Source organism: Leiobunum rupestre, chromosome 6 (assembly GCF_980474605.1).
Source record: "Leiobunum rupestre chromosome 6, qqLeiRupe1.1.hap1, whole genome shotgun sequence".
In the NCBI taxonomy this organism is placed as follows: domain Eukaryota; kingdom Metazoa; phylum Arthropoda; class Arachnida; order Opiliones; family Sclerosomatidae; genus Leiobunum; species Leiobunum rupestre.
Window position 1 is genome coordinate 25680216 of NC_143389.1, and position 20289 is coordinate 25700504.

The 20289-nt window shown below is 38.4% G+C and overlaps 1 protein-coding gene across 3 annotated transcripts in view; it reads left to right on the forward strand.

The window, feature by feature from the left end:
* The first annotated feature begins 585 nt into the window (after window positions 1–585).
* Window positions 586–20289, forward strand: part of LOC149940500 (uncharacterized) — a 40368-nt gene continuing 20664 nt past the window's right edge. Inside the window, exons 1-6 of one of the 3 annotated variants that reach the window (XM_090177253.1) lie at window positions 586–795; window positions 2904–2971; window positions 7078–7205; window positions 7299–7402; window positions 8119–8334; window positions 10960–11011. In XM_090177253.1, coding sequence (XP_090033379.1) covers window positions 651–795; window positions 2904–2971; window positions 7078–7205; window positions 7299–7402; window positions 8119–8334; window positions 10960–11011 — 713 coding nt within the window. In that variant the 5' untranslated portion in view covers window positions 586–650. Of the gene's footprint in view, window positions 796–2903; window positions 2972–7077; window positions 7206–7298; window positions 7403–8118; window positions 8335–10959; window positions 11012–20289 lie in introns of those variants that run through there. The other 2 variants (XM_090177254.1, XM_090177255.1) reach the window with 2 other exon arrangements.

Below are 20289 nucleotides of genomic sequence, written 5' to 3' on the forward strand. Positions count from 1 at the left end.
GAATATATCCAATAAACTTTAAACATTTTTGACTGATCCATATCAAACCGCAAGTTATAATTCAAAATTAAAGCTTGCTAACTGTGTACACCAGGATTACAAAATTGAGCGTTCTTTAAGAAATAGCTATCTTGACCTTCAAAATTGTTTACTTGATATATACCTAGTCTCTCATTAAAAAGGAACTGGAATAATTGGGCCGATCTTGAACTTGAGAGTAGGGACCTCAACCTCCCAAATAACGATCTTTAATATTGTAAAATTGCGCGCCCTTGATTTTCCCACAGATTTAACATACACGTGACGAGTAACCTCAAATATCTCAATACACAGCTCAAAACCTTAAAAATTAAAACTTCGTAACGATACGTAGAAATATAGCGTTGGCAAACGCCGCTGGAAGATTTCTAGTGGACTTCGCTCGCTTAGCTCTTTCCGCTTCAATTTCATTAGTAATACCTGGAAGTGGATGACTGACTCTTGTAATGTATGGGTGCATTCTTATCTCTCTCTTTTTTACTAGGCACACATTGTACGTATATCGGACTATCGCTCTTATCGTCAAAGACCTTTCGAGCTAGTAGGAAAAGCGTCTCGGGCCATCAGATAGTCGGCGTCGGACTGAGACGAATCCAAGAACGTCGCACGATATGAAGGCAGCGATGAAAGCGAATGGGCCTTGTATTTTAATTACTTTCCTTTTTATTTGCTGTCTCGCGGTGAACTGTAATGGACTTTCCGTTCGATCCGCCGTAGAAAAAGTGATCAGTCTTTTCGAAGGAGATACGGAACAGGGTAAGCGATATCTTAAATAAATATTTGTAATCTTAAATGTCGGGACGATCGTTGTTTGTGTTATAGATTAACAAACCATAGTTGACATTGTAAGTAAACGGGGAAAAATGTAGAAAATAATACATAAATTCATAAATTATGAAATGAAAACCGCTAATAAAACAATAACGTAGAACCTGGTCTAGTATATCTGCTTCCGTTGAAATTAATTATGCATAATTGGATAGCTAGAATGTGAAAGGGATTATAACCTTAGTGGGGGAGGTCTACCTTCCACCAATACTAACTTCGGGTCGGAAGTTAAGGTTATACTCCCTTTAAGGGCGTCAAAGGTTTTAAACAGAGAAAGACTCAATTTTACAATCTCTCTCGTTTAGATATCTCTCTTTTTGACAAAAACTTGAGAAAGATCTGATTGGGGATTCATCGGTGATGCTTTGATATAACTAAAGGGGAAACGCCCTTTTTTTGGAAACCAATTCAATTAGGCTACCCGTTTGAGAGTTAAATAATCATCGCGGCTCGTCTTTGATCTTATGACGAAAATACTTACAGTAATGTCATGAAATTATATACATTCATGTATCGACCGAATCATACATGTATATAATTACGAAGGGTCGGACATTCGCTTTTTGGATTTTAAAAGTTATGTAAGGATTTTAATATAAAGTCCGTGAGAGGTTAATCTTGAAATATATAATTTCGTAGTTTTCACCAAATGTTCTAACACTAAGGCTAGCATTGAATGTGTAAGATAAAATAAATTGCTTGAAAAAGTCTTATTTGTTCGAGCCTAGAGATTCCGAAAGCATCAGAAAAACAAATATATTCCAAATATTAAAGAAAATTAGTTTATCCTTGGACTTTTAAGAAACAACCTTCATTGTGTGTTTTACATAATTACTACGGAATGCTTAATTTATTATATTTATTTAATTATTGTAATACAATTTTTTCAACGTATACCGAAAATCATTTAAAAAACACTTATTTATGCTTATGGAGATAAGACTTTGTTGAGGCGATTTTTAGCGTTTCTACTAATCCACCTTTCTATAAAGTAACATTGTCCTTATTGTTTTGATGATGTTGCTGCGTCACGGGTGACGTTTCAATGACGTTTCACTACGACAAGCTCGGGATATTAGGGTAAATTCGACGAGGCACCCTGTTTTAAGTATAAAATGAACTGAACTTCTACGTATCTCGTGACTTAGTATAAACTGAACTGAACTTCTACGTATTTCGTGACTAATGAGCTACATAAAAACAAGTTCAGCAAGCGTAGGGAAGGCTTATTACGAGCGAAACTCAAAATTGTTCTGTTTATATCGCGTTCTGACGCCGTTGTTCTTCAGTCAACAGTAAATATATCTATTTCTGCATTTAAACAGTATTATTATTTATCCACGTTTCAAATTTCATCGGAAAAATTCGGTGTTTGTGCCGTACTTTATAATCTTATCTCGTTTCATTTACGAAGATAATACATCCTCAGAATTATAATAATAAATGTACCTAAGAAAAGAAGGTTAGAAGCAACTCCAAAGTAAATGTCTGCCTTTGTGAGCATTCCTCCGTATACCCAATATCTCTTTCGGTTTACAATCCCAGTAATTGGGTTACCGAAAGTGGAAATCGATCTCCATTCAGGAAATGATAATCTTAAACATTTCCATCGTAAATGAAACCAAACCGGAAATTTGACTTTGTCTGCACTGGCTTTCTGCTTTCCTTATATGTATACAACACCGTTAAAGTTTTCATTGCTTTCGAAATGAACATTTCGTGAAATTAAATTCTGTACAAATTATTAAGAGTTCCGTTTTGACTTTTATATTTTTGATTTTTCTTATAATTTTTGTATCATTTAAATTTGCAATTTTTGAAAGTAATAGCATGAGTAACATATTATTTATAAGGATATTAATGGACCCACGCGAAATGGAACTTATATGGAGAAACTACAATTTTAGGGAAAAGAAATCCTGTTTTTGGTAGACATTAGGGAAACAAGGAATCCATCCATTTTTCGAATGAGCTATATTTCCTCGGCTTGTTTGAAATTATACTGAAGAATCGGGTAATAAATTTCTGGTTTCCAGATGGTGATAATTCTGGATCTTGTCATGTAAATCAATTCACTGGCGCTGAGAGCTTCGATGCTTCGAAGGTAAGCTTTAGTTCATTTACTGCATGGGGATTTCCTTAGCGGTACTGCCTTTGTACGGAACGGATTTTACTGTTCTAACCAACTTTAACACCGCTGTTTTATTTTAATAAGTTTCCAGTGCGCGCTACGGTAATCCCACATAAAGGCTTGCTAAATCTTTTAACCCATACGAATTTCATTCCAATGGTTAATACGTTTCAAATATAACACAGTCTACGAAATAAATAAAAAAACATTTATCGCCATTTAGGAAAATGTCCACAATTTCCCGTTTTTACACACAATCCCTAAGGGATTTGTGGTACTGGACCCACGTACAGTGCAGTCATGCCCTCGGTAGCCCATCATAAATTGTGGAAATCGGAGACCCACAAGTTCGTCATTTGCCCATTTTAATGCTTTTCGGTGATATTCGATTTTAAATCTAAATTAAGACCAACTTGGTTGAAAGTTATATTTTTAGTTAGTACTGATCATTTCTGAACAACGTTTTCGGTTCCATTAAGAAAATTTAATTTTAAGTGAGATTTCTGGCCAATTCGAGGTACGGTGATAATTGAATTTCGTACCAATTGATACCGGCGCCATCTAACTTATTTGCGTTTCGCTACCTTAGTTCCAAAACCAGATAACTCGAAAAATTCAGTTTGTCGAAAACTTAATTCAAAGGAACGTGTTAGCGTTTCGCTACCTTATTTCCAAAGCCAGGTCACCCGAAAAATTGAGTTTGTTCGCGTTTCGCTACCTTAATTCCAAAACCAGATAAGTCGAAAAATTAGATTTGTCTATAAATGTATTTAAATCAACGTGTTCACGTTTCGCTACTTTATTTCCAAAACCAGTTAACTCAAAAAATTCATTTTAGATCAAATTCTTCTTCAAACTTAAGTTTAATATTTAAAATATTATTAATACACCGAGGGGTTGTGTGTACTTAAATCTCCTTGACATCTTGTTTTTTCCATATTCTTATCCCTGAACAGTGAGCATCAATAAAAGCCTAATTTAAACAGTTAATAGACTTAAATAATCATATCTTAAAAATAGGTAATTTGGAAACTACAGATAACTTTGCCAGACTTAAATGTTTCCTCAGTTTATATTTTATTGTATTAAAAGTTATACCCGAACAGGACCCGAGCTATTTGCCGTCTAGTAAAAAGGTTAAGGTAATTTTTAAAATAAATTAATAGCGTCACTTAAAATGAAAACTATGTTTTTTCTTTGCAGTGGCGTAACTAGGAACTCCTGGGCCCCCCGCGAAAAACAACACGGGGGCCCTTTTAAATAGCACCGATTTTAATCATGAACGTTTGGGGGCCCCTAGTTATCGCCCCCCACCGCGCCGCGGGGTCTGCGGGGGCGCTATTTACGCCACTGATCTTTTGTGCTAAAACTAAACGAACTTTTTTGTTAAATTATCTGCCCTTGAAATCGTTTTAATGAATTAAAAACTTATTTAAGTATTAAATAATAAGTGAACACAATTTGTCCATTCTATAGAGTTTTTGTAAGTCAAAGAATTTGCACATAGTTTAATTGACTTTGTTTAGTTACAAATAAATGTAGTGAATAAAAGAGTCTAATTAGTTTTATAACTTTCGCTAGGTGGCTCCGACTTCCAGCATGGCAAAGTCTATACAGGGTGGTTTTCTAGAAAGTTGAAATTTGTACTGTACATTATACGTGCCGGCGGACACTTTCTAACAAAATTGCATCTAAATCGAAAAATATTTTCACGTTTTTTGAAAATTTAAATTATAACCGCTAGGTGCTATAAGAAAATTGTCAATGAGAAAATCGTAGAGCGTCATCGAAAACGTGCAAACAGCGTTGGCGCGAAGAAAATAGACGTCTTTTTCACTGACAAAATACGACTTGAAAAAGTGACAAGTTGGGCAAGCTAAAATAATTTATTTTGAATTCCATTGGGAGAGTAGTGTAACTTTATGAAAGTCAGAAATTTGTTACTCTGGTGTTTAATGCAATAAACACCGCTGAAAAATCGAGGAGACAATGGCGAAGAAGGTATTACACGATTTAATTTCGTAGGATGAAAAATGCGAATTTTTTTAAAAAACCAAGATACATTTTATTTATCTACGTACAAATAAAATTTATAAGAACGTTTCGAAAATACCACCTTCGGCTGCGATGCAGGCTTGGGCGCGAACAATCATATTGTCGAATCATTTCCGGGGTTATTTCCCGGCAAGCGCTTACAATTCGTTGGCGCAGCTCTTCAAGGGTCTCATCCGGAGTGGCGTACACCTTGTCCTTGACGGAGCCCCCAAAGAAAGAAATACAACGGAGTCAGATCGGGCGACCTTGCTGGCCAGTGTACGGGACCGTTTCTCCCTATACATCGTTGTGGAAATTCGTTGTTTATGTAATCTCTCACGGCTCTGTGGTAATGAGGCGGGGCACCGTCTTGCTGAGACCACAGTCTTGCTCGTTGCGCCAATGGCAGTTCGTCATGTTGTTGTTCTAGCTCATTTCTCAAGAAATCTAAATAACTCTGGCCATTTAGATTTTGTGGTAAGAACACTGGACCAATTAACCGGTTTCCAACAAGACCAATCCAAACATTCAATCGCCCAAATTGAAATTGGTGACGGTGTTCATATCCCCAGTGTGGATTTGTGTCTTCCCAAACATGATTATTTTGGTGATTGTAAGGGCCGTCTCTTGCAAACGAGGATTCATCCGAGAATAGCATGTTGAGGAGGAATTGTGGGTCGTCGTGCACGGAATTTAGCAGCCAGTCGCCAAAATCCAGCCGTTGTTGAGCGTCTCCATCTCGTAAACCGTGGTGAAGCGTTGCTCTGTAAGGATGGTACTTATGCCTATGTAAAATTTCCCAAATGCGAGTTTTACTGCAAGCCAAATCCTTACTCGCCACGGCACAACAACTACGTGAGTATGCGGCAAAGTAGGCTAAATCGGTGTTTTCAAAGTCCAAATCCCGCTGACCAGGCCCACGAAATCGAGGTTGTACGTTACCATACTGGTGAAAGTCATTTACAGCTCGCCTTACAGAAGTTATGGATGGTCTTCTATCTGGATGTCGTTCAAAGATCTCACTCACTCGTCGTAGATTCCTTCCACCTTCCGCGTAGTAAATGACCACTAGTTCCGTACGATCAGCTCTGGAATATTGATGCTTGATTGTTAAGCCTAGCAGATGATTATTATTATTATTTTACGACAATCATGTTACACAGTTTGTATTACAGTTATTTAAATACTAAATAAATTTAAGGTTTTTACTGACCTTTAAACCTGTAGTCTATTTATCTTCTCACCTATCAGGGTTAAAATAGTTTTCGAATACCACTAGATGCAAACACAGCCCTATTAGATAAAAAAACTAATAGGAAAAGTCAATATATAAATTTGCCGGATTGTGGTTTCAAAAAGAGTGCCACGCCGAATGACCCCCGAAATGGGAAATACTGTATTTCAAAACGATGAATAGGGTGAAACGGTTCGGCACATTGGCCAGCAAGGTCGCCAGATCTTACGTCATTTAAATCACCGTTAATAATTTAATTAATTAATTTAATTTCTTCGCCATTGTCTCCTCGATTATTCAGCGGTGTTTATTGCATTAAACACCAGATTAACAAATTTCTTATTTCATAAAGTTACACTACTCAAAAAAAGTTATTTTAGCTTGCCCAACTTGTCACTTTTTCAAGTCGTATTTTGTCAGTGAAAAAGACGTCTATTTTTTTCGCGCCAACGCTATTTGTACGTTTTCGGTGACGCTCTACAATTTTCTCACAGCCAATTTCCTTATAGCAACTAGCGGTTAAAATTTAAATTTTCAAAAAATGTGAAAATATTTTTCGATTTAGATGCAATTTTGGTAGAAAGTGTCCCCCAGTACGTATAATGTACAGTACAAATTTCAACTTTCTAGAAAACATAGTTTTTGAAAAACTTGTTCGGACAAAAAAACACCCTGTATAACAACTCTAAAATAAATAAAAAAATGTTTTCATAAAATTTGTTCTTTTTGAATTGAATTAAAATAAATAAAAAATTTCAATGTACCCATTATGTTACTGTTATAAATATATTTCTTTGTGTATGATCGATAGTTTTCAGGCGATTGGTTCGAAATTGGTAGAACTCCTACAATGCTTCCAGATTTCAAGTCAGGTGTCTATAAGTTCTTGCCTCCTGCAGACGAAAAACCCCTAGTCTTCTTTTTCTCAGCTCGACTGGTGTGAGCAGCAAATCTTTTAAATTTCCCATTTTAAAGCAGATCATGGGTGCTAGTATTTTCCTAAACCGAGTTCTATTTGTCCTTCGTTTTTAGGAATGGTGAATGCTTGAAACCAATTCCCGGAGAAGTCGTCTCCTCGTCCACTAACCCTGGAACACTCATATTCACTTACGACGGATTAAAAGCGAGAGTAGAAGGTAAATCTAAAGAGCCTTTAATGGTTTCTTCTAAAGGGATTGTGGTTACGGAATTTAAACTTTTTAATGATAAAGCGAACATTAAAAATTTTCCGCCTGCGAGGAAACACAGAACGAAAATAAAATGAAAATATTAACTTTTACATTTACTACAACCATCATAGCGTATTTCATAACGCTATTGGCTGCCTAACGCTAATACGCTACATGTACCTATCTGGTTTTCAACGGCACCTAAAGAGGGCGTCGATAGTTTTCGTTTGAGAATAGTTTCGTGGTGATATGCGATAACCCGTTAAACCAAAGAGCAAAATCTCACTAAGCTTAAGTACAAATTTTGGGGAGTACTGTGCTTATTTTAATAATTTTTTAGAACTACCAAAATTAGGATAAGATTGGTAATTAGACTCTCAGGTGCGCAAATCTCTGATTAGATATCGATAAACAACTTAAAGATTGAAGAAAATGCACAGGGACGTGCTTAGTGGTTCCGCGGTCCTGGGAGAAATGCCTGGGTGAAACTGAGCGTAGTGGCCCTTCGGTATAAACATCCCAATGGTAAAATTTTAGCAGCCCTGGATGGCCTCCTAGTTGAACCCCCACCCCCTTAAGCACGGCTTACTAATTAAAAATAAAGTTAATCAACGTTTTGAGATATCATTTTCACGTATTTGTGTGATTTTATTTTTAACCACGTTTTTTTAATTTCATTGCAGAAGAACTAAAACTAATTCAAACAGACTACACGGATATTGCTGTTTTGTACGGGTGTCGAAAAATTATGGCGAGTGGTGAATGTCACAAAAACGGGTCATTCGTAACAGTCTTGTCCAGAACGAAATCGCCCCATAAGTCTATTCTGGAAATTGCTGGAAAATCAATAAAATCACTTTGTGTGGATCCGAAAAGTGTCATAAGTCAACACAGCTCTGGTGAGAACCAGATATGTTTCGGGATTCCATAAAGTCAGTCTTAACACACAATAAAAACCATTTAGTTCCTCCCTTCCTACCAATCATATATTGGCATTATCAGTCCTATTTCCGGAACTTTCGCGGAAACTAGTGAAATTCAAACACCAGTGCGTAACTTGAAATTAATTAGCCTTTTCAGTTTACATAAAGCCCGGTATCAGCCGATAAACCGCTGTATTTTTGCCTCCTACGCAGCAGCGTTTTGTTTTATAATAACAGAGGAAATAGCTACAGTTTATAAATTTCATGAGTAGGCCGCTACGTTAATATTATATTTTTTCTGTAAAAATATACACTCTTCATGACGGTCACCTTAGTTATTATCAAAGAAAACTACTCAATGGTGTCGCCAAGAGTTTTATTTGGGGAAGTGGGGGACTAATTTCGGCAAACATTTTAATGATGAGGGTTATGTTATCCTTGGAAACCTTTATAATTTTGTGTTATAGTTTTTTTTAAAATTCCCTTTGATGTTGCGGTCAAGAAGAAAGGTTTTAAAGGGGGTATGAACTACCAAATTTTTGGTTGATCAACGAATATCTTATTTGTTCCACCAAGTTTAACATACGCTAAGTATGATTGGCGTTAGTTACGTAAAGAATAAGATCTAGCAAACGATTTTTCTATTTAGTTCCTACATGTACTCTCTTTAAGTACACTGAAAAGGCTATTTGGATACGAAGGTTTTTACTTTAATCCACCTAAGTATTAAAAGTTACGCTTGATGCTGATTTTTTGGTAGTTTCAGTCATTGCAAGATTACCTCTGTCTCGAAAGTAGTCGTAGAGCAACTGCAGACGGCTAGATTCGGAAAAGTGTGCCGAGTGTGTAGACACTCACATGGTCTAAGCTCACATATCAACACGTTAACAAGTTGGTCTAGAGGGGGCGATTTTAAATTTATATTCGGGAAATGAAGGACTAAAGCGGAAACCAGTTAAACAAAACCCATTTAAATTCTACTTAAGGGTAACCCAAAAACAAGTTAGATAAACCCATCTAATATATCGCTACCTGAGAGCAAAAGTCAAGTAAGTCGAGATACGTGACTATTGAAAGAAATTCAAAATAGGAATCCTTGAGTGTTTTTAAATTAAGGTGACTCAGTACAAAATTTTCAATATATATTTTTCACTCTATTTTTATCAATTTTAATTTTTAGATTATCATTGTTATTATGCTAGATTTCGAACTTTAAACTGGTTTTTCTCAAATAGGGTTTTCAGACTTGCTTGACTCTTGCTTTAAGGTAGCGCATTACAGTGCCAGAGTTGAGTAATACAGCCCACAAATTTGGGCATTTGTTATCACAACAAATATGACAACATCAATTGATAGGAAGTAGCATGCCCTCACGGTCCTAGTTTTCATGAGGGTATAGGAGGCAACGCCAAAGATTTAGAACTTAACCCCCAAATGTCTCACTAATTGGGGGGGGGGCAATGCATACCCGTCCCTGGCACCTTTGATGGTGGTGGTGAATACCCCGCGTTGCTAGCTCTTAATGCGTCTCCGAGAAACATCAACGACATTCGATAAACATTTAAATGATGCGTCCTTCAATCGTTCCATCGCTCTATTCGTCTGGGCCCTAGGCGTCCCTTAAATTTGGGCCCTTGATTTCTCAGCTACCGCTAAGGTGACAATTATTAACGATTCTGGTATGAAAATATCTTTCATTCGTAATACGCTTTGGGGCCAATAAATTTATTTATATAATTTGGACATTAGAAATCTCTGAAACTCTTAACGGGGGAAATATTAATGATACATCAATAGATAGGATATGAAAAGCATTCGCGGTCACAATTTCAATTTGGGCACTTTAAAAGGCGCGATATTTGGTCATTAAATATATTTCTATGTCGATGTTGAACTAATATTACGGCTTGGGCGATTTGTTGATTTCTTCAAGAAATCTTAAAAACCTCTCACAAATAATATTATGTCGCTTTTATAATAGTTCTTTTTATATAGTAACGTGGCCTTCTTGTTTAAATGTGGCTCTTACGTCACAGTCTCTTACTTTGACAAGTCTATGAGGGCGAGCTACAGTCGCGAGGAACTACGAATTTTCTAACGCGAGTTCAAATCGCTCGCGCGAAGAATATACTAATAAAGCTGGGTCTTGTGAAGTACGAGCAACATTTTAACAAGTTGGGCAAGACCAATGTTTATTTTATAAAATCAACTATTCCACCTCGTCAGGGTTGTAAATCCACCTACCCCAAGAAGGACTTGCATCAATCTCGAAAAAAGGGTGTCTCTACAAACAGAAAATAGCGCTGCCCTCGATACAATTAAAAATATTGCTGGCAGCAGTAGACGCCATCACCCTACTGGTAAAAAAGCAGCTCTATTGGCGTTTCATCTGTGAAAGGTTCTTTCCCTTGTATAATGTTGCCGGAGAGCCCGTACTTAAATATGTCGTGCCGCATTTCCCCCTTGTCAATGAAATGAAAATTAAACCTGTTTCCTCATAAAATTTATTCAGGAGGAACTGCTTGCTTTTTTAAAAAATTCTAGTATCAATATTAGTTTGTATGATTTCGACGTCAACTAACATTTCAATTTTTTGCACAGATGTATGCGACCTAGACAATCTTGATGTGAAATCGTGGAAGGAAAGCTTTGAAGTTAAGTATAGTTCAATAAATACATTTTCTAATAAAAGTTGTAGACTAAAGAAAAAATTCTTGTTTTGAAATAAAAAAACTTACTGGAAATTTTCACTTGGTGAATGCATGTTGGGAAATGTGTTTTTAAACTTTCCAGATCATGTTCTCGAAAACATGTTATCTATTTGGGCTATTTGAACCGACTTTCTAGATCAGAGGTTGCAATAGCCATTGGTTTTCTTTTAATTGTGGTCCGCAGGTCATACCCATGTCAGATTTATTCCATTCTAAGTGGATTACTCCTAGACTGATGAAATCCTACTTTTTCTTTTATAAACAACAACTTCGATAATATGTCTCGTATATGTACGGTGTCTCTGCTTTGAGCCTTCCACTAAAACGTTTCTGATGCAAATGCCGAATATACATGAAACTCGCAGATGGCGCTCTCTCATTTGAGAGTACGTAACCTATTGTGCAAAATCTACACCCTAATTTTTGTACAGGCGTATTCTCTCTAGCATTGAGAAGTTCTTATGAAACGGATACAAATTAATGATCATAGTAGTAAATTTTAATTTCTTATATAAGCAATAATACAAATAACAAAAACTTAACAAATTAAGAGTTAAGAAGATAAAACTTCCGTCTGTTTAACTTTCTTTCACTATTAATTCGCGACTGAAACGTAAAGCGGCGTTCACACGTACCCTCCGCAACGTTGCGAGTGCTCCCGCAACGTTTGTATCCCGTCGTGTGAACAGTTACCGTTGCGCGTCCCAGCGTTTCAGATCGCTTCGGCTGAACCGCTTCGTTGACCATTTTGGCAGCGATTCATGACGTCATCGAGTCGGTTTTTATGAACCATGAGCTTTTATTTTTTACAAAAAACGTCAATCGTGAATTTTTTTGCGCCTAATAAAATGTTTATGCCTTTTTTAGAAGAAAATGTCTCGCAACTTTTTGTCTATTTGTTTAAAAAATACAACAAATTTCTTCTGGGTGCATTAGTTTTTAATTAGAATGTTTTGAAACGTACCTGAAATGCGGGAGCAGACAAATTCTAATAATATTTCAACACTACGAATGCCCAATTTTCTTCAAAACTCAATGGAAATCAAACGTATTAACAAAAAGATTTCCAAACGCTAAGAACCGCAGCGAGATCGAAACGAGGCAAAACGTTTCGGAGGGTACGTGTGAACGTGGCTTAAAGGCGCTAGCTTATTCAAGGTAGCGCCTACGATCTAGTGTCTGCTACAGACAAATTAAAAATTCATAAGAACTTTTTTATTAAAGGGCCACACCGGCGTTCGAAAAATTCAGCCCAAATTTAACATGTGGTAGCAAATAAAACCAATCGTATTCTGGAAACTAGCCCGTGAAACAGGTCAAATTCAAACTCAGGTGTGGCCCGTTAAATAAACGAATAACGATGAGGAAAAACTAATAGCGTCTGCTTTAGCCGCTACCTATATAGGTTTCAATGGTGAGACCAAAGGGGCGTAACAATAGTTTTCGGTCGCGAATTAACCAAAGGTTTCAATCTTGATTTGGTTTAAAGGGGCTATAAACCTCGTAAAAAACATTATCGGCCTGTTTATGTATTTCATGCGTACGCCACAAAAGAGCTTGGCGTTTGGGTATCTTCTTGGTAAGAAGTCTCTATAGTGAGCTCGTGGCCATTTCCGTTTAAAAATTAAAACTCCTTCAAAAGCAAAATAGCGCTTACTTTATCGAAATAATGATAAATTATTAAATCGGAACATAAAAATAATAATAATAATCAGCTTGGTTATTGAATATAATATAATATAATATAATAATATATACAGGGTCTTTTTTTTTGCTCGGAAAAGTGTTTTTTTTCAAAAACTATTTATAGTACCGATTTCAAATTTGGAAGGTCAATTCTCTATACCGGGGGACATCAGTTTGAGAAATTTGAGCGTTTTCGGTAATGTTTTTCACCAATTTTGAAAAATTATTTTTCGACCACTAGGTGCGAGATAAAAAATTTCTATTATAAAGTTGTAGGCCGTCATCGAAAACCCTTAAAAATTGTTCACTCGACGAAAAACAATTTATTTATCAGTGAAAATTCGAGCTTGAAAAATTTACAAGTTGGTGAAGCCAAATTACGATTGTTTGAAACGATAATTGAAACCGAATTACCTAATCCAGTTGAAACTTTGGTTAAAAAAACGACCGGATTTAAAAAACACGAGGCTATAGGTCAATCCTAAACATGCATTGGGTATTTAAAGGAAAACTTTGGGAGATTATTATCAGTGTTTGATAATATTTCGAACAATGCCTCGTTATTCAGTAGCTGAGCGTACCGAGATAGTTGCCATTTACTATGGAGAAGCAGCGCAAAACCTTAGAAGAGTGACTGAAATCTTCGCAGAAAGACATCCAAATGGAGCACCATCTGTAAATACAGTAAGACGAGCAATTCACGATTTCAATCAATTTGGTAACTTGCAACCTAGGTTTCGCGGATTGGGTCAACCGGATTTAGACTTCGAGAACAATGTACTCGCGTACTTTGTGGCATATCCTCGTCACAGTTGCGCTAACGCCGCTGCTGATTTGGGTTGTTCTGCAAATCGTGTGTGGAAAATTCTTCGTAAGAATAGCTATCACCCATACAGAGCTACGCTCCACCAAGGACTAATTGACGGAGACCATCAAAGACGTTATGAATTTAGCAACTGGTTACTAAATGCTGTCCAAGAAGATAGACAATTTTTGCGCCATGTTTTGTTCTCCGACGAAGCGTCATTTTCTAGAGATGGGCCCTTTAATCATCAAAACAGCCATCTTTGGTCTGACATCAACCCACATTGGGGTTTTGAATATCATCACCAGGTTCAATTTGAACGGGTCAATGTTTGGGTTGGACTTGTTGGAAACCGTTTGATTGGTCCCTTTTTCCTGCCGACGAACCTCAACGGCCAAAGGTATTTACATTTTCTACAGAACGAACTGAGTGACGCAATCGACGACCTTCCATTGGCTGAAAGACGTCAGTTGTGGTTTCAGCAAGATGGCGCCCCTCCGCATTTTTCCCGGCAAGTAACTGAGCACCTCAAGAACGAGTTTCCTGAAAGGTGGATAGGGAGAAATGGTCCAGTGCATTGGCCAGCAAGGTCACCTGACCTAACACCGCTGGATTATTTTCTCTGGGGATTCGTTAAAGCAAAGGTATACGCCACGCCCATTGAAACTAGGGAGGAACTCATTAGACGAATAATCAGTGCTTGCCGAGACGTCACACCAGAAATGGTAGAGAAAGCGTTTGAGAACTTAATTGTCCGCGCACAAACCTGTGTTGCAGCCAATGGTGATATTATTGAAAATGTTTTGTAAAAATTTATGTGAATAAAATATCTGCATTTAAAAACCAAACGTGTACATTTTTTCAAGTGTGAAAACTCTACTACGTTTGTATTAGACTTGTTCCCTTTTCAATTATCGTTTCAAACAATCATAATTTGGCTTCACCAACTTGTAAATTTTTCAAGCTCGAATTTTCACTGATAAATAAGTTGTTTTTCGTCGAGTGAACAATTTTTAAGGGTTTTCGATGACGGCCTACAACTTTATAATAGAAATTTTTTATCTCGCACCTAGTGGTCGAAAAATAATTTTTCAAAATTGGTGAAAAACATTACCGAAAACGCTCAAATTTCTCAAACTGATGTCCCCCGGTATAGAGAATTGACCTTCCAAATTTGAAATCGGTACTATAAATAGTTTTTGAAAAAAAAAACACTTTTCCGAGCAAAAAAAAAGACCCTGTATAATATAATATTAAGGTGGCCAATTTATTTACTTAGTCTACCTTCCCAAAACATCGGGCGCCGCCACTGATTGTTCCATGGGACAGCTGATATGATTGTATAATTTTTTTGGGCCTACTAGGCGCTTTAATAAAACATCTTCAAGGAAATTTCCAAGAAGTAATATTTCCGAGAGCCAGGACCAGCAAGCCACTGTTTATACAGGATGATAAAATACGCGAAAAAGTAGATTAGTCCCTTTTATTTATGGACTAATCAACTTTTTCGCGTATTTTATCATCCTTCTCACAGTCATAGGTGGTTTCTTCTAACTTAACTGTTTATACAGGGTGTCCACTAAAAATTAACCAGGGGGGAATATCTCAAAATCTGTTTTATTCACGAATTTGAAATTTTTAGGTCGCATAGTGTGTAGGGGGAACACTTACTATGAAAATTTTGATGACCTTGAACCATGTCTTCAAGGTCATCCAAAAATTATCTCGAGAACCGTAAGTGTTAGAAAGTTGGTTCCAAATAGAAAAGTATTCCCTGTCACGTTTTAGGGCTAAATAGTTTAAACCCAATCGGATTTGATCAATATGTAGTCGAGAAAATGTTTACTAAAATCACAAAGGTCTTAAAAGGGAAAATTGCAAGAAAGCGCTAATAACTGGAAAACGAGTCGTGTTATATTATCGAAATTTGCTAGACAAACTCACCATGGTGGGATTTTTAAAGTTTGTAAAATTAGATGACCTTGAAAACGCGGTTCAAGGTGGTTAAAAAATTATCTTGCGATCGATTGGGTTTAGAAACTAGGTTTCAATTAGAAAAGTGCGTATCACCACATTCTCGTCTAAGTAGCTTTGAACAATGTCTTCAAGGACATTCGAAAATTACCTTGAGAAATACCTTGAAACTGAATTAGTTTGAGAACGAAAATAACAGAAAAGTAATTTTTTAAACGAAGTAAATAATTGAAATTAATTTCAAGAACATTTTACAAAAATGTTCGAAAACTTTACCATCTGCAACTACACACCCTTGTGCACGTGTAACAAATGCGTTCATTGTGTTCTCCAGACTCCATGAAATACATTTCTAATTCTTTTTCGTAAAATTAAAGGTTCGATCTTTGATTTTTAAATTAAAGGTTAATTCAGTTTTAAGTTATTTCTGAAGGTCATTTTCGAATGTTCGTGATTACCTGGTTCAAAGCTTCTTAGTATTGAAAGGGGTGGAAAGCCGTGCACTTCGACCTTAGGTCCATTGTGCAACCCCCAACCTGTGACTTTAGGTAAAAAGTCCTATTTCCGACACAAAGTTAAGAATCTGTTTGGCCGGGATGTTGAAGAAGTCATGCGTCTCCAACCGCTGCATTCCAAGATGCTCAAACCTTTGAGCCGCATAATAGTCACAGCTACAAAGAATGTGAGAGGCAGTTTCCTCCTCAGCTAGACAAGCCCTACAAATTGGGTCATCACTGACACCGATAAGATTTAGGTGTCTGTTAAGTTGGCAATGGCCTTTTAGTAGGCCAGTTACCAACCTTATATTCGTCTTAGAGAGCGAGAGTAGCTCTTTTGCTCTCTGCCTGGACGGGCCAGGGATAAACTCCTTGGCCTGCCTTTGACCATCCCTCTCAAGCCAAAGCTTGAGTTGACGATCCGACATACAGTATACTTGGAGACTAGTCTGCGTACCAGGCCACGGGGATGGGTAGAGCAGGTTCAGGCCCACTAAACCCAGCTCTTGCACCCTCCCTGGCCAAGGCATCAGCTTTTTAGTTCCCGTAATGCCCTTTGTGACCAAGTATCCAATAAAGTTTAACTTTATTGTGCATTCCAAGATCAAAAAGAAGATCTAAGCAGCTAAGAACCAGTTTAGAAGTGATACTATACAGGTTAAGAGCCTTAGTAGCGCCCTTACTATCCGTAGATAGTTGGCACAGAAGCAGATAGCAGAAATTTCAGCTGGGAAAACCGTAGCGTATTCCCCTAGGCTTTCGTAAAAGCCATATTTATTATTAAGGCAGTACATCCCCGCGCCTGTACCAGAATTGGTCTTAGACCCGTCGGTAAACCAGACCACCTCACCTCTGGCACCGAGGATAATATTAGCCCAATCCGTAAGGCTCGGGAAGTTAACCTCAAAGGGCTTGCTAAAGTGTAATTTAGCAGCCGAGATGTCATAACCCATCTTAAGTTCGGGTAAATGACTAGAAATATCATGATAGAGTTTGGTGTGACTATTTACCCAATTATTAGGGTAAGGCGATAGGCACCAAAAGCAGCAGCTTCCTCTATAAAAAGATGCAGAGGAAGAATGTTCAGGAGAACTTCTAGAGAAGATGATCATAGTATACAGCCAGTATACAACTCTGGGACTAAGGCCCCATGATTTACTGACTGTACTCCTAATCCTCCAAAATAACATTTTGCCCTTCTTGATAATATAATCAAGATGTGGCTTCCATGTTAATTTGCTGTCAAGGATGACACCTCGGTGCTTTCCACTAGGTTAGTTCCAAATAAGGAAATACCTTTGAACGATCCCCTGATCCTTTTACGAGTAAATGTGACCAGGACCGCCCGAGGGTCTGATCACTCTGCGTAATCGGTGTACAGAGCCGTACCTTTGACTGTACTAATGGGATAACGCGTAATCTTTGAAGTCCCTGCCTTTGGCAGTGCTAATCTAAGTGTAATCCTTCGTAATCGATGTACAGACTTTCTAAGAGTGGTTAGCCCCTCGGGACCGTCTTACTAGAATTAACTGTGAGGTTGACCTCCTTGCACCAGAACTCGACTGATGCCAGAGCCCTCCTCATTACCTCCTTTACTGTCGTTGAGAATTTCCCAGTGGCAATGATGGCAATATCATCAGCGTAACAAAAACAGCGACATCCCCCCTATTCAGCCTCCGCGTTAGATCGTCCACCACCAGGCACCACAAAAGGGGAGAGGGAACACCCCCCTGAGGGCAGCCACGGCTGGTGGAGACCATAAGGGAGTCAAAGAGCAGTAAGGAATCACTTTGCGGTCAGTTAACATGGATTTGATCCAAAGGCACAATGTGTCATTGATACCAAACTTCTTAGCAGCCTTCATAATGACTGCACTAGAGACCTTATCAAAGGCCCCTTCGATATCTAGAAAAACCGCTAACGCTTTTTCCTTGAAATCAATTTGCCTTTTCGAGGTAGTTGCTTATGCCATGAAGGGTGGTCTCAGTAGACCTGCCTTTCTGATAAGCAAACTGTGCGGAGGAGAGAGGATTTTTAGAGATAACCTCCTCTCTAATATTTAAGAGAAAAGAGGTTAGAGGTTAGACTAATTGGCCTAAGCGCCTTAGCCTCAAGGTAATTTGACTTACCAGGCTTGGGTATGAATATGGCCCGAGACAGTTTCCAAGTGCTTGGTATATGCCCTAAGCAAAGGACAGAGATATTCAATGCCCTCTTGCAACAAAATGGGAAAGATCCCATCAGGTCCTGGTGACTTATAGGGCTTAAATGATTTTTATAGCCCATATGAGTCTAGAGTGCGTGACAACCTTTTTTGCCATTGCCAAATCTTCCCTTTTGGTAAGTTTGATCCTTAAAGGAAGCGTATCAGTGTCACAGTTATCTGTCTGGAAAGTCCACATCTAACATATGAGTTAAAGTGTCCTTGCCAGAAGTAGAGAAACTACCATCTTTCAACTTAATAGTGTCAAGATGTTTAGTATTATCGTGTACCATAATTTTCATTAACTTGACTGAACTGGGAACATCTGATATGTGCTCACAGAAGTTTATCAACGAAGCTTTTTTAGCATCGTGGGTAGCCTTATGGTAGGCAGTGAGGGTCTGCTTATAGGCAGCTCAGTCTCCCGCCCTCTTAACTTTGTTGAAAAGCCTTCTAGTTTCTTTGCGATGTCTACCAATCTCATGATTCCACCTAGGAACTAGTTTTGGCTGGTTGGTAGTCTTCGCCGGACAGTTGCGATGATAGGAGTGGATAATGGCATGTTGCCATCGATCAACAGCCAAATCGAAATCCAATACCGATGAAAGCTTTGGCGTATCATCCTATTATTATTATTATTTATTAAGGTTATCATCCTTAAAGAAGAAACTTAGATCTTCCTTATAACTAGACCAATTTGTACGTCTGAGATTGCGAACCTCAGTACAAACCACTACGGGTTTGACCAAGACATTAAAGCAAATGCGTCTATGATCCGACAGAGACGGTTCATTGGACACATGCCAGTCAGTAATTGCTTCTGCGACATTTTCTGTACACAGTGTAAGATCAATGACCTCACTTCTGTTAATTGTAACAAAAGTTGGTTCATTGTTTCTGTTGAGAATATTAAGCTTAGTGCTAACTAGATATTCCGCACGCTCATTTCCACGCTGATTGCAGTCTGAGCTGCCCTAGATATCGTGGTGAGCATTAGCATCACAGTCAATGACCAGCTTCATTCCCGTCCCCTCACAGTGGTTGACCAGACTGGCCACCTCCCTCGGGGGTGGGGGAAGAGGATTGTCATATGGGAAGTATGCTGATGCCAGAGTCAGCCCCACCTCTCCGTTTATAGAGGAGGTGGTAAGTTTGACCGTAGCGATATCCCTAGAGGTATGTAGTGAGAGCAGAAGGGCATGTATACCCTTGCGTATCCACACACAGGCTCTGGGAATAGCAGAGTTATAATCAAAGAATATATTATCTGCGCTTTGGAGACCAAGTATATTGCCACTGACAACCCAAGGCTCCTGAATAAGTGCAACATCAAAGCACTCCTTTGCAGTGATGCAAATTAATTTGCAACACCTTACTTGGTTTCCAACCAGGTCTTCCGAGCCGTACCCAGTGTTAGGGGTCAAAATCACACCACTTCCACTGGCCCTATCAGCGACCTCAGCCGGTCCCCTCGTATCATCTTCTAGAAGAGTTTCCTCTTTAGTCTCATCAATGTCGGATAAGCCAATGGATTTTAGGTCCTCCAAAAGAGTTTCCACTTCGGAGTCCCCGCAACCCACAGTCTAAACTTCCATTTTTGAGTCCTCCGAGGCTTTTGTTCCTGGAACATTTCCAGATACGGGGCTTAGCCTCGCCTTCCTGGGTTTTCGGGATCATCAGGCTAGGATCATGGAGTATCTTAAAGATACCCCTGTCTAGGCTCGTTTCTGCCCGATGCCCAGCTTCCTTGATGGCCTTGACTGACTCACCATCCATCTGGAAAATCCAACGGATGGCAGTTGGCTCTTCAGCCTTCGTTATAGTTTTCCAACACTGCGTGTTAAGCGCACTGTTGAAGGTGCGTAATCTTTTTAGAAGGATTTTAGCATCCTTCGTGTATACGTCCTTGGTAGGCGACCATGAACGGCTTTGGTAGGTCACTGGCCTTCATTACTGATAGCCGCGCGCCCTCAAGAACCTGTTCGTTCTGATTGAAAGCACTACTCACACAATCCGCTGTTCATCCTTAAAAAGGTAGAGAAAGGCACCAGCATT